The sequence below is a fragment of the Ceratotherium simum genome, chromosome 17 (assembly GCF_057802395.1).
Source record: "Ceratotherium simum simum isolate JZ-2026a chromosome 17, ASM5780239v1, whole genome shotgun sequence".
Lineage (NCBI taxonomy): Eukaryota > Metazoa > Chordata > Mammalia > Perissodactyla > Rhinocerotidae > Ceratotherium > Ceratotherium simum.
In genome coordinates this window covers 12399458-12414795 of record NC_141916.1, presented here as the reverse complement: position 1 = coordinate 12414795, position 15338 = coordinate 12399458, and the positions used below count along the sequence as shown (strand labels likewise).

General features: G+C 39.1%; 1 protein-coding gene across 5 annotated transcripts in view; it reads left to right on the top strand.

The window, feature by feature from the left end:
• Positions 1-15338, top strand: part of RBMS2 (RNA binding motif single stranded interacting protein 2) — an 82567-nt gene that overhangs the window by 11182 nt on the left and 56047 nt on the right. Inside the window, exons 2-3 of one of the 5 annotated variants that reach the window (XM_087442196.1) lie at positions 1073-1129; positions 9728-9795. The exons of 1 other annotated variant lie outside the window; for it this stretch is intronic. Coding sequence is in view for 1 of the 4 variants with exons in the window: in XM_004429264.3 (XP_004429321.1) it covers positions 10716-10781 (66 nt within the window). In the remaining 3 variants the exon portion in view is untranslated. Of the gene's footprint in view, positions 1-1072; positions 1130-9727; positions 9796-10510; positions 10782-15338 lie in introns of those variants that run through there. 3 more of the 5 variants (XM_014786622.2, XM_004429264.3, XM_087442197.1) reach the window with 3 other exon arrangements.

Here is a 15338-nt window from a genome sequence, read left to right as displayed (position 1 = left end):
GCTTGTCAAGCCGTGGTATGGCAGCGTTCCGTATAAAGTAGAGGAAGATGGGCACAGACGTTACCCCAGGCCCAATCTTCCTCAGCAAAAAGAGGAGGATTGGCAACGGATGTTAGCTCAGGGCCAATCTTCCTCACAAAGAAAACAAAAGAAAGAAAGAAATAAAAACAAACAAAAATAAATAAAATAAATAAATAAAATGGCAAATAAAAAAAAGAAATACAGTTGATTTTTGTATTTTGATTTTGTATCCTATGATCTCACTAGACTCACTTATTAATTCTAGTAGTTTTATTGTGAGTTCCTTAGAGTTTTCTACACAGATAATCATGTTGTTTGTGAATAAAGACAATTTTACTTTTTCCTTTCCAATCTGGATGTCTTTAAGCTATTTGGTTTTGTTGTTGTTTGTTTGTTTGTTTGCTTTTTCTTAGTGCATTGTCTAGAACTTCCAGCATAATGTTGAATAGAAGTGCTGAGAGCAGATACCCTTGCCTTGTTCCTGATTTTAGAGGGAATGCATTCCATCTTTCAGCATTAAGTATGATGGTAGCTGTAGGGTTTTCAGCTAACTGAACACCCTAACTGAACAGTTTCAGATAACTGTTCTTCATCTATCAAATTGAGGAAATTCTCTTCTATTATTAGTTAGTTGAGAGATTTTATCACGAATGGGTATTAGATTTCATCAGATGCTTGTTCTGCATCTATTGAGATGATCATGTAGATTTTGTCCTTTGCTCTATTAATATGCCATATTAAATTACTTGATTTTTGAACGTTTAACCAGCCTTGTGTTCCTGGAATAAATCCCAATTGGTCATTGTGTATAAACCCTTTTTATATGTTTCTGAACTGAGTTTGCTAATATTTTGTTAAAGTTTTTTACATCTATATTCATAAGGGATAATTTTATATAGTTTTTTCTATGATATGCAATTCGTTTTTAACCTAATGGTTTTAGCAACCTTTGATAATCATTGCCTAGATCAACTGTTTCACTAGGGGTTTTGCAAAGTGGTGCTATTCTATCATTTCTTATTTCTTTATTATTTTGAATTCTTCTTTAAAGAAAGACTTTGCTTCATCAACTGTTTGATTATTCAGAGATGCAGTTCATACAGAAAAGGTAGGCTATTTATTTGATTTGTTTCTCTTTACTTGCTAATTTTCAGAATAATAAGTTGGTTCCATGATATCCTCTCTAGGTGATCAGAGTTTTTAAAAATTGTTATGAATTTATGAATTTTAATAACTTTGATGTGTTTACATTCTTGTCAATTGATGTTCACATTGTCCCATCTTTGGACAGTCTGAGTCCCCTCAAGGTGACTCTTGAATCCTTTTAACACAACCCCAGCAGTTTTTTTTTTTTATAGTTGACGGATTCTTTTATTAACAATCAAAAAACTTCACACTTGTTACAAAAGGAAAATAAATGTTTCACCGATGAATAATTAAATGAAAACTATCTAGGACTTTATAAGATTTTTAATGTGTGCTAGGTTTGATGCATATCTAAGAAGACAGGACATTAGCTTGCTAGAATCATTAGGGTATGGCTGAAAATGAGAAACAGTAATTTATAAAACATTTACCTAAGAGCTTTTCTATACAGTAATTCTTCTGAAATTAAAGCAGGAAATAAAATTTTTATATTTATACCTGGTTTTAGATGTGGCTCACAATGCACATCAATCTTAATTTTATGAATTATTATTAATCTTTTTTGCTAGGGAAGATTCGCCCTGCGCTAAGATCCGTTGCCAATCTTCCTCTTTTTTTTTTTTCCCCTCCCAAAAGCCCCAGTACATAGTTGTGTGTTCTAGTTGTAAGTCATTCTAGTTCTTATACATGACCCACCACCACAGCATGGCTACTGACAGATGAGTGGTATGGTTCTGGGACTGGGATCCGAACCTGGGCTGCCGAAGCGGTGAGAGTGCCAAACTTTAACCACTAGGCCGTCAGGGCTGGCTCTTAATTTTATGATTTTGCTGTTACCTTTCTAAAGATACTCAATAAAAAATCACATCTCATTTTAAGATCCTGAATTTGAGGTGTGCAGTAAAACAACTCTAGTACTTTTTGATAGCTTCCTTGTTTACTGCTATGAATATACCATGTGCATATTGTCTTATTTTTGCCATTGTATCTTTGAGATCTATTCCTAGAAGTAGAACTGTTAGGTTAAGGGATAAAATCACATGTAATTTTGCCAGATAGTGTGAAAGGAGATATGCTGTTTTGCGTTTCCATAAACAATATATGAAAGTGCCTTTTTACCATGGCGTCTCCAACAGTTTGTTGTCAAGCCTGGATTTTTGCCAGTCTGGTAGGGAGAAATGCTATCTCCATATAGTTTTTTTTTTTTTTTGAGGAAGATTGGCCCTGAGCTAACATCTGTTGCCAATCTTCCTCTTTTTCTTTTTTCTCTCCAAAGCCCCAGTACATAGTAGTATATCCTAGTTGTAGGTCCTTCTAGTTCTTCTGTGTGGGACACTGCCTCAGCATGGCTTAATGAGCAGTGACTAGGTCCATGCCGGGGATCTGAGCTGGCAAACCCCGGGCTGCCGAAGCGGAACTCGTGAACCTAACTGCTGCGCCACTGGCCCAGCCCCATCCATGTAGTTTTAATTTTAGCATATTTTTATGTTCAACAACACATTTTAATAAGTTGATGATAGTGAGCCTACATTAACATATAAAGAAAGAAATTTGCCATTCGCTATCTAAAATTTAATGAGTTGGCTCTGACCCTCAAGCTGCAAGTTATTTTTTTAGATTTGTGGTAAGGAATAAGATGGATTTGTTAAGACAACTACCATGTTAATAAAATATTCAATTTGAAAAAAAAAAGGATGGATTTGTTATACCCAACATGGTGTAGTAAATATCATGTATGGGTGAAAAAACACATCTCATACTTGTAAAATGCTTTATAACCGACAAAGTACTTTTACAGTCATTATCTGATTTGACTGTCATGATAATCCCTGAGAAATGGGACAGATACTGTGCCCATTGTGTAGAAGGAGAAATTGATGTTTTAAAAAATTGAGATTTTTCTGGGGGCCGGCCCGGTGGTACAGCGGTTAAGTGCGCGCTCTCCACTTCGGCGGCCTGAGGGTTCTCAGGTTTGGATCCTGGGCGTGCACTGATGCACCGCTTGTCAAAGTCATGCTGTGGCAGCGTCCCATATAAAGTAGGGGAAGATGGGCACGGATGTTAGCCCAGGGCCAGTCCTCCTCGGCAAAAAGAGGAAGATTGGCATTGGATGTTAGCTTAGGGCTGATCTTCCTCACAAAAAAATAAATTTTAAAAAAATCTTTAAAAAATTGAGATTTTCCAGTTTAACAGAGCAGATGGTAGAGCTGGGTTTAAATTTCAAACTTCTGATCTACCTGTGTACAAATTCTATACTTTGTTTTCCTGGTATTTGCTAATGGATGCACAACCTATATTATCCAGGAGGTGGCAGTGTTCTCTTAATAGTCATTGGGAATTCACTTTCCCATTGGAGATAGTTAAAAGGAAGGAAAATTGTATTCTTTCAGCTGACATTCTTGAGCACAAATTATGTTTAGGTGCCAAAGATAAAAAGATAAGTAAAGTTGGTGCCTGCTTCCTAGGAGCTCACAATTTGGGTGCAAGAAGTGGGACAGTCAAGCAGAGTAAAAAGCTTATAAAAGTTTTGTACAAAATGCTATGGTAGTGCAAATTTATAATGGACCTTTTGAGATGGTGTCTTTTTAATGTGATAATAGGAGTATAGTTTTATGTATCACACAGAGGAGAGACACAAGTAAATTCAAGCTCTCTCACTTCCTAATGACACAAAAATAAGCCATAAGAGGAAAATAGTATATGTTGTAAATACAAAGGAAAAAGGTCCTAGATGTTCTAATGTGCCATTCTATCACTATCAACACTATTTTCAGCATTTCTAATGAGTAATATCTTTTCAGATGTAAATTTAGTATTGAGATATTCCATTCATTCATCGAACAAATATTTTTTTTTATGATTATATTTATTTATTTATTTTCCCCCCAAAACCCCAGTAGATAGTTGTATGTCATAGTTGCACGTCCTTCTAGTTGCTGTTTGTGGGACGCGGCCTCAGCATGGCTGGAGAAGCAGTGCGTCGGTGCGCGCCCGGGATCCAAATGCGGGCTGCCAGCAGCAGAGCACGCGCTCTTAACCGCTAAGCCATGAGGCGGGCCCCTGAACAAATATTTTTTAATTTTAAATTAAGCCAGGTAATTGTTAAATGCTAGGGATATAATAGTGTACACAAAATAGGCACAGTCCCTGTCCTCACCAAAATTATGCTTCTGGGGGCCAGCCCCGTGGCTTAGTGGTTAAGTGCACGTGCTCCGCTGCTGGCGGCCCGGGTTTGGATCCTGAGCGCACACCGACACACTGCTTCTCCAGCCATGCTGAGGCCGCGTCCCACATACAGCAACTAGAAGGACGTGCAGCTATGACATACAACTATCTACTGGGGCTTTGGGGGAAAAAAATAAATAAAATCATTTAAAAAAAATTATGCTTCAGGTAAATCCTGCTAGTGACCAGGGGCCTTATAAATAATGTATATTGATATTTTATTTTATTTTTATTTATTTATTTTTTTGCTGAGGAAGATTTCCCCTGAGCTAACATCTGTTGCTAGTCTTCCTCTATTTTGTATGTGAGCCGCTGTCACAGGATGGCCACTGACGGTCAAGTAGTATAGGTCCACGCCCAGGAACCGATGTAGGGCCACCAAAGTAGACAGCGCCAAACTTAATCACTAGGCCATTGGGGCTGGCTCTGTATATTGATATTTTAGAAACTATTTCTTATATTCAAATCTTATGTTTCATCTGAGAGTTTCAGGATATGGTACAAATTATCCCCGATGGAAAGCAGAATTCAAGCAAATTACCTTCTAAATATATAGTGAATCAGGACTCAGGTAGAATCTTGCACATTTAATTAGCAACACTTCCCAACAACTATAGTTTTCAACAAATCTTCCTGTTGTTTGCATTGTAATTTTATCCCTAGAAATATCATCCCATTGTGCAATTTAAGAATAGGCCAAAATATCAGGGTATCACTGCTACTTGACATAAAGGAAAAGAGTTGAACTTTTACCTCTGGAATCTTAGGATTATTCCTTTATTATTTCTGACCCAAAAATATACAGTAGAATTTTTAATTTTATAGACAGATGGATGTGGAAAGGATGTTGAATTGAGAGTCTGGATTCTAGTGGGAGTTATGTCGTTATTTGACCCCCATGACCTTGTGCAAGTGAGTTTACCTCTCTGGTTTTTTGTTTTTTATCTGAAAATGAGAGAGGACAAAGGAAAGGAACTACCCAATTAATCAGTATTCTGACTCATCATCCCCACAGTCTCACACTTTTTGCAGTGATAGATTTAACCATATGAAATTGCCAATATTTGACTATTGGAAAAGATTCATATTTAACCTATAGACACAACCATTTCATTTGGTTCAGCCTAATTGTTGAGTTCAGTTGTGGGCCCTATTGGGATTATCTGAGTTATTTATTTTAGGGATAGCTGAGGCCAAGTAAAATTAATGTCTGAGGTGTGAAGGGAACATACGTTTAGAAAATATAATATTACCATATAATCAATGCAGTCCTTTCTGGGTATTCATAGAATCTAGTCTATTCTTTCTACGTTATGCTAATTTTCTGGCCCAGTGATTCTACATGATTTGATTCCTGTATTTCTCGAGGGTCTGGCAAAGGAAAAGTCTACTTGAAAATTTTGTTAGAATATTCCTTGTAGTAATTTTTGGCTGGAAGTATCTGGTGCTAGAGGAGAGGAGAGCATACTATTAGCACTGATATCCAGGGTGTGAGATAAATAATTCTTCAGAGTTGTCTTTTTCCCTGTTTTCCAGTGAGTTAAGTCAAGGAGTTGAGAGGCCAAATTTACGCAATTTCTAGTTTTAGATCAATTTTTTTCATTCCATCCCACATCAGAAGGGAGCAGGGCTAAGCTTTTCTTTGTTGTTTGATGCAACTCCTTAAGTTTTCCTTGAGAGTTAAATAAACTCTTTTTCCCACTTCTTCCTAAGGCATTGCCCTCATCTCTTTACCATGAAATAAATTCAAGTTTTTGGTCTGTTTCCATTGCCTGGTCTTTTGGGCACAAAAGTTAATCAGCAGGTAGAAGGATAATCCAGGGAGAATATTAATAGCTGGAAAAGAAAGCATTTTTGGCCCTAACATACCTTGTTTAAGTGTCTGAACCACATTCAGAGCTCCGCTAGCAAACTGGCCCTGTTTCCTGCTTTCAGACACATGGGGCACATCCGCCTGGCTGCAGTCAGCTGTCTGTCTAGGGTCTAGCACCTCTGCAGGTAATACATCCTTCTGAGTCCTGCACCCTGATGTGGAGGGGCCAATAGTGGCATGCAGACATCTTTTTTTTTTTTTTTCCCCATCCTTTGTTACAGTATTAGTTTATGGTAACTGCATGGAAATATTTCAGCAAGAAATAAGTCCCCAGCTTAAAGATAACAAATTTATACAGTATTAAATAAAAAGTACAGAAGCTCCTTTTGGGCAAGGGACAATACTAGAAAACTCATGAACTTAACGACACCAAATGTGCCTGTCCCAGGAAAAGGTTGCTAAGAACAACCTCTCTGATACTCAACACAAGGTGAGCGTGTTTCTACATCAAATGTTGAAAGCGAGGTTTTGAGAGTCCAAATTAATGGTGGCCACCGGTCCTTGGGACTTCAAATTCTGCCCCTGCCACAGCATGGCTGACCATTGTCTGCGAAAATAACCTTTGCTTGGGCTGAGCTGCTGCCGCCAGTAGCTTTAAGATTCTGTACTGCTGATCACCATTCTTCAGCACTCAAACCATGGGGGAATGAATTAAGGCACCCCTCATAGCAGGCCATGGCGCCTCACCCCAATACTCAGCTGTTGGTGATCACACACTGGCAACCCTTCACTAATTTGCAACGTCAGGGTGGGATGCTGTTCCTGGTACGCTCAGCAGCGGGTCTGCCATCCAGTTCTCTCGGCGCTGCGCAGTCCCCGCGACGGGCCCGGGTAACGGGGGCCCGGCCTTCGAGGACCTAGGCTCCCGAGACGGCGGCGGCCCTCCCGGACGCACACACACGCGGATCATGAGCTTCGGCCCACGGCGGCCCTGCGAGACGATCCAACACCGGCCACCGCGCCGCCCCGAAGGCCACGTGGGCGCAGGCGCCGGGAGACGCGCCCTTCCAGAGCTGCCCGCCGCCCTCAAAGTGAGCTTCCCGAAAGCATCTTTCTACAGACTAGAGAGATTCTAGCTCATTTACCCTCACCGCCAGCAACTAGCCCCAGATACACACAGCCTACCTCGCCGACAACTATAATGGAACTGCAGACATCTTTCAACATAGAGATCAAGGTTGATCTAGCCCCAACTCCTTTACCTGAGACACTTATTTAAAAGTATTGTTTTTCTGGAGAAATCACAAACCAGTCTATATTGAATCTGAGGTACAAATGTCTCTTTCCAAGACAAGTTCCAAATAACTCTTATTTTACTTTTTCCCTCAAAACAACTCTTGGGTGCTGGGCCCATGAGAACCAAGAATTTGAGAGGCATTGACTAAACCTAGAAAAATGTGGCAATATAATGGACAAAGCAGATGGGGGGGATGGAGTCAAAGTAAACACAATGGGAGAAATAGGATTCTTCCTCCTCTCGTATACCTCCTGAATCTCACCACAGAACTCCATTACCGTGTCCATCACCTCCACGAAATTCCATAACCCCTTTTAAAAATATACTTACCAGAGTAAAGGATGTAGTTTTCAGTCTTGTTGATGCTCTTTGACATAATTAACCTTTGGCATCACAAATCGGGTCATTTTACTTATGCGGCCCTAAACTTATTAGACTATAAAAACCTAGGTTTTAGTATTAGTTCATATAAAATAGTATTTATTTAATTGGATTCTTCTTTATCTCCATCCTATCTGATACTGTCTACTTTTGGGGTAGAGAAATGGTGTTAAAGCTTAGGATGCATGAAAATCCTACTTTTTTATCTAGATCTATTTCTATTTCTTAGAGTAGTAGGACTCCACAGAAATGGGAGCTGGGGTGTCTTGTATCTAGTGCACTTTGATTCTGTATTATTTTGTTTCCTTTTTTCTAGAGATAAGAGATGTTCTACTAATTTCCAGGAGATTGAAAATTATAAAAAGAATTTCCAGATAATCAGATTGTTTGCTTATAGAAGGTAGAGAAAGAGAAGAAATTGGATTAATTCCTGAAACTTCTTATCCAGTATTTCCAGTTATATAGTTTAGCTTGCCTAGTCCTAGTATAATCTTTTGAATGTAACTTAGATACTAGTTTTTGGAAATGTTCACTTGAGATCATCAGATCTGGGTTATACAGTACCCAGAGGGGCACACACTGGGAGACGGTCATCAATCCTAGTGGAGCTGACGTCTATTGAGTGTTTACCAAATGCCAGGCACCTTCCTAAGGGCTTTATATGCATTGCCTTATTTCATTTCATTACAATTTTAGGAATTAGATTCTATTTATTTATTATACAGATGAGAAAAGTAAGGTTCAGACATCCGAGGTAATTTTCCCAGTGTCACTCAGCTTGTAAGTAACTGGACTGAACCAGAACTTAGATTTGATTCCAAAGGCTAATGAAGTAGGTATTAACTCCATTTTGCAAATTAGTGGATTAGAGATGTTAAGTAACTTGGCCTGAAGTCACATAAACAGTAACTAAGAATGGTGTCAGCATTTGAACTCATGTCTGTTCTCTCTCAAACTTGTGGTTTGAACTATTTTAAATTCTAAGATATCATTGAGCATTAAGGAATGCAGTAGAACACAACACACTGCGAATATCGGAATTTCAAAAAAATAAAATTAGGTTGACTGCCATTATAAATCCATTATTAATCAGGCCTTAAAAATTAAGGTTTTTGTACCACATTGTTAGGCTGAGGGAGGAGACATCAACTAAGGGCCTAAATGGCAAGGGTAACTTGGCATATAATGAATGAGAATCTCTAAGGGCAGAAAAGGGACTTAAAAAAAAATATGGTATCACTGAGAGATACCTTTATTCATTTATTTACTGCATTTGGCTGCTGTGCTTCCAGTCTCGGTTGCAATTCCCACATTGAGGCTGTTCCCACCCTTCCTGTGTCCCTAGAGCTGAGCAGGCACTTCCTGTCCTGCTGGAAATGAAAGTTAGAGATTGAGGGTGTAGTGTGTGTGTGTTTACTCTGCAGAGTGTTAGTACTGTCTGTCCCATTATCATAGCAAAAGGTGACAGGAAACCAGAATAGAGACTGAGACTTCACTTAAGGAAGGATTTGGGCTTAATGTGTGTTGTGGCAAAGCAGACAGAGTTAATTTATGTCTTAAGAGAATTCCATGATGGCAGCAAGGTGGCCTTAAGAAGGAATTTGAAGGCTTTCATTCTATATCCCTGTTCCACTTTAATTGGTAGGAGTTACTGGGTATCATTCTTAAGTTTTTGGTTTCCTATAAGTTTCTTTTCTTGTTAAAGCTACTTCTACAGGACGTTCCTTTGAAACCTTTAGAGGTGAGTGTTGTTGCAGCTTGACTAAGTGTTCTTCTTTCCTAAGAACTTTATATTTTTCTTCTCTGTAAGCATATGCTTTTTAAACAGTTATTTTTTTCTGCAGCTCAGAGACAACTTGAAGCAAACATCCCAACTCTGTGAACTTCAGTTTGGGCATAAATTCCAGGTTTGGTGAGTAATTCTAATTGTTTCAGCCTCGTGGACCTTGAAGATGAGGAAATAGTGGGATAAAAAGTCAAATAAGATAGCTTGTTGAAGAAACCACTAGGCAATTATATCTCAGTAAAGTTGGGGGGGAGAAAAGGCACCAAGTTTCATATGTAGTCCAGTTTGACAGTTCTTAAGTTTGAAGTCATAGCTGGAGGAATCTGAAAGAGTGAGAGGCATCAGCTGTCAGGATGATCCAAGAGGAACAGAACTATCCAGGGATCTGAAACCCATTGTCTCCCATAGTCTGTTTTGCTTGTCTCTGCTCTTTGGAGAGCTCTTGTTTGTTCTTTCTTCGTGCATTAAGATCACTGTAAGTATCAAAGGTGTGTGGGGGGGAAGTCCTGAGCTCATCTCACGTGTTCTGTCTCAGTATGGTTTTCTTCACATGTTCTCCAAGGCAGTGTCCCAGTGGCTCCTTTAAATTAAGCTTGAAATATTCTTATAGCTGAGGTCTAATGGGAAAAAATCCTCATTGTCTTTTCATGAGACTCAGAACTTGTTTGTAGAGGAAAGGGGATGGAGTTGAAAGGGGTAGACCTAAAAACTTTTCTTTTTGCTTTAGCTACTAACCCTGTGAAAATAAAAAAATAACATCATGGGCATTAGGACCCAGTGGAAGTGCCTCATTCAGACTCTGGGTTAACTTCTCTCAGTGACGTAAATGAGCAGCCCTAGTTCATTCTCTTCCCGCCCCCCATCTCTCTCCCTCTTGCTCCTTTTCTCCCCCTTTCTCCTCCCCCTCCCTTCTCCCTCTCCCCCTCTCCCTCTCTCTTTCTCTCTCTCTCTCTCCTTTTTTCTCTCTCTCTCTTTCCTCTCCCTCTCCCTCTTCCCCCTCCCTCCCCTCTCCTCCTCTCTCTCAGCTCCCTAACATTAAAGAGAAAATGCTGCTATCAGTGACTTCCAGGCCTGGGACTTCGACTTTTGGCTATAACAAGAACAACAAAAAGGTAGGGAAAAGTGCTTTTTTGGAATCCAGCTACTTCCTTTTCTGGGGATCTGGGAGTGCCCGTGGCTTTAACATTCTCCTTAAGAGGCGAACGGGATTCCTCTCTCGTCTCAGAGCCTCTCCCTTTTCCACCGCTTCTTTCCGCATCTGTTCTCACCTGGTTCTCAAGTTCCAGGAATTTCCAGGCCCTGTATGTGAGGCCTGAGAAGGCAGGAGAATTAAAAACAAACCTAACTGCAAGTTTGTATCTTTGTGAAATGAAGTTAGTTTGACTTCCTGCTGATAGACTCAGTCTCCAGGGGGATAATATGTCATCTCAGACCCTGGCCCCCAGCCCACCCCCTCCAAGGTTATGTTCTCTTTTGATTAACTGTTTCCCTTCTCCCCCACTTCACCTTCCTTCCCACCCATTCCACCTGTATTATCAGGTAGCTGAAATATAGTCAGTGAAATCACAACAGCTTCAAGAACTGGGTAGACTCTTCTAGACTAGATAGAGACCTTGTCCCGCCCAGCATATAGGGAAAGAGTCTTAAGAGAAGACATATCTTGGGATTAAGGCAGAAAGCTCTGTGACTCTTTGGGTTCTGCTGCTGAGCTGGTGCTTCAAGCTCTGCAGATAGCCAGGCTCAGCAGGGATCCTTGGAGTCTTTATGATTAACTCACGGCTGCCAGTGTGCTGTGCTTGGGCAGTGGGCGGTCTGCGGGGAGGTGGACAATCATGCCTACATTTGCCAGGGAATATCCTTGGCAGTTTCTTGGCATTTCAAGGCACACGGTGCTGATTAGGAAGAACTTCATGTTGTAGCAGAAGGACCCTTTACCTTCTCTCTTGGTGTTGTAGCAGTTCCTTAAAGAAAAGAGGTGCCATAGACATTGAGGAATCTTGCTCATCTGATGGAGTGTTGGAAGATGGGGAAGAATTCCTCCTGCTTTCTCATATACCTAAAGAGACTATTACGGGTAGATTTAAACAAAGTGTCTGATCAAGGCAGTGGGTTAATGTTTAGACCCAAACACTTAGTGTTAGTTTATGGATTTTATATGGTATTCATTCTGTTTATATCCTTATAGGTCCTTACATATTTGTTGGTTATCAATAATATATGTATATATATTCTATATATACATACACATACACATATATGTGAACATATGATTTCGATAGAGGGATATTTCATCTCTCTTTATTCTTTTCAAATCTTACATAGTACTATATGAAAGTTTCCTTCCTAATTTTTTCTCTCCAGGTCTCTCAGGTTACCCAGACCTATTAAAATAAAGTAAAATGAATTCTAGAAATTAGTTTTTTTCCTATTAGAGATTTCATGTATTTAATGCTATCTAAAATCTTCTTTTCTCAGCTCTCTACTCCCTTTCCCCCTTGTAGTATAGGAAACATTTAACCAGCTTCTAAATCTAGGATAATGTAGGGGACAAGAGGTATGATTGTGGATTTGGATTCAAATCTCCTATCTCTTCCTGATAACTTATAAGGTTTGAGAAGCAATTCAGGAAACATGGGAGGGTGGGTAGATACATACTTACAATGTAATTGTCGAGAATTCTTTGGGTTTTTATAGGTCAATGTTATGATGACATCACTTTGTGGCTGTATACATGATTCCTTGTGTGTGTATGTATAGGTTTGTGAATATTGGGTCTATTTAAACTAAAGCATTACTATATTGCTCTCTGTCTTTGTGTTGATGTGGGCATAACATGTTCATTTCTCTTTTGGGAAGAGTGTTTTAGATGGATTTGCTCATGTAATTTGTGCATTTTTATACCCAAGGTTAAATTTTTAAAATAACTTTTATTAGTTTTTAGTAATAAATGTAAGATATGCCCATTTAAAAAAAATTAAGCATAAAAAGGTATATAAAATAAAAAGTCAGGTTTTCCTTTCATGTCCTGAAGTTCTTACCTAAATCTCACCCCTCGAGGAAAAAAATTGGTAGCAGTTTGCTGTGTATATCCTACTGGACTTTTTTCTATGACAAGGTAAAGTTTTAATTTTGACATTGGCTTCTTTGCCCTTTCTATTAAGAACTCAAGTATTTTAAGTGGAAGAAGTCTGTGTAATAAAGTTCTTGGACCTGTCCAAAACATTTAAAAAACTGAAATAAAGAACAAGCAAATTCTAATCTTCTGAAAAAGTACGAATTATAAATATCTGCTTTTATTATCCATCTTCATGTTATACAAAAATCCAGAAACAGATTTGTAGAGATCTGCTTTTTTTAAGGAGAATTTTTACATCATAATTTACTATAGTCATCACTTCTAGGTTGTGGAATAAAAATAATTGCCAGTGAAATTGAAAAGCTGTTTGTATACCAGTGTTGTGACTCACTTGTTTGAGGATTGTTTTATTTTGAAATGTATTTGTATACTTCACTTATCAGGGAAGTTGTTTCCTGAGAAGCCCATGACAATCATGGTTTTCTTATTCTTTTTTGGCTGTGGTAAATATAGAAATATAATCAACAAATGTATAATGCCTAATAAAGGCAGATTCTTTCTCAGGATGTGGTGTTGAATATCCATTCCTTTCTTTGGAATTAAAATAGTCACAGAAGGGGGAAAATGTGGATTTCAAAGAGAAATTCTGCAAAATAATGTGGTACATTTTGTAAAAAACATCTGTTTTAATGATCTTCAATTACTCTTGGTTCATTAAAAGAAAAAGACTGACATAAAAAGATCAGAGTTCTAGGGTCTCAACACTGTTTTCTTCAAGGTTTGAGCGTTGCCTCAGTAGAGAGATTTGAGTGTAGGTGAGATTGAAAGAGGAAATGTTTGGGACTAAAGGAATTTCAGACTTGTGAAGGGCCTAACCACGCCTTCCCTGACATCATCTTCCTAGCATGTGTTATTATAATTTAACTCCTCAGAGCACCAACAACCATTTTCTTTGGAAAAAAAGAAAGGGGACTCCGTTTTACTTGGGATAATGTCCCTTCCCCAACCTGTTTTGCATAAATTTCTGTTTTCTCTTGGTCTTAACATATTGAAGGCCAGTGAGGTGTGGGAGGCAATGATGACAGAACTGACTATTACCAGATCTTCACCCTTTGAGAAGAAAGTGGAAAGCAATACTGTAATTGTTTGTACTTCTAACAGGGAGAGAGAATTTTTGTGTGTTTACAACATTTTCATCTCATTTCCATCAAATCAAATTTAGAAGAACTGAAGACTAAGAACTTTAGGTCTGGGGCCGGCCCGGTTCGCAGGTTCGGATCCCAGGCGTGCACCAATGCACCACTTGTCAAGCCATGCTGTGGTGGCATCCCATATAAAGTAGAGGAAGATGGGCATAGATGTTAGCCCAGGGCCAGTCTTCCTCAGCAAAAAAATAAATAAATAAATAAAAGAGGGGGATTGGCATCGGATGTTAGCTCAGGGCTGGTCTTCCTCACAAAAAAAAAAAACCAAACAAAAAACTTTAGGTCTAATGTCTCTTGACTGGGGCCAGCCAGTTCTGTTATCAGTAATAAAGTTAACTTGGTTAAAGTTTAGCAGTAATGTCTTTCCACTGATCTCTCCTTTCCCTTTTTAGCACTACTACACTGATTTACACCCTCATTGCTGATTACTACTATAATAAACATCCCACATGATCTCCTTGCCTCCTATTTCTCCACCTTTGCCCCCAGGTAATTTTATGTCTGCTGCCAGAACAATCTTCCAACATTCCAGCAGTCTAGTGCTGAGCATTTCATGTATAAAAACCTTTAATGGCTATATATGACCTGCTAAACAAAGTCCAAATCCTGAGCCCAGTACCCACCATTAATCCGGCCCTTCCTTGTCTTCCCCACCTCCCCACCATGATTCCGTTATGTTCACTCTACTGTAGCCAGTTGTTACCTACAGTTCTCTGGATGTACACTTTGATTGTTGGTTTACATTTCTCATTCCATAAGAAAATACACTGTAAAACAGAAAAATATAGGCAAGAAACAGGACAAGGGAAAATATAGGTTAGAATAAGAGGTTAGTGGAGTTAAAATGCAGATGTGCAAACCATAGAGTTTTATCCCGGAAGATTAGGACTGAAGAATAGCCATTGATTTTGTCAGTGTAGAGGTGGTTAGTGACTTTGACAAGCAGTTTCCAAGTGGGGAGCAAAAGCAAGGTTGGAGTGGGTTGATGAGTAAAAAAGGTAAGGAAATATTCCTTAAGGGTGTGTATAAACTAATCTTTTGAGAACTTCGATTAAGATGGAGAGCAGAACCCAATTAAAAAATAGGCAAGGGCCGGCCCCGTGGCTTAGCGGTTAAATGCGTGCACTCCACTGCTGGTGGCCCGGGTTCGGATCCCGGGTGGGCACCGACGCACCGCTTCTCCGGCCACGATGAGGCCGCGTCCCACATACAGCAACTAGAAGGCTGTGCAACTATGACATACAACTATCTACTGGGGCTTTGGGGGAAAAAAAAATAAAATAAATAAAAATTAAAAAAAAAAAAAAAAAAGAAACCGGCTTAAAAAAAAAAAAATAGGCAAAAGATCTGAATAGATATTTCTCCAAAGAAGATCTACAGGGCCAGCC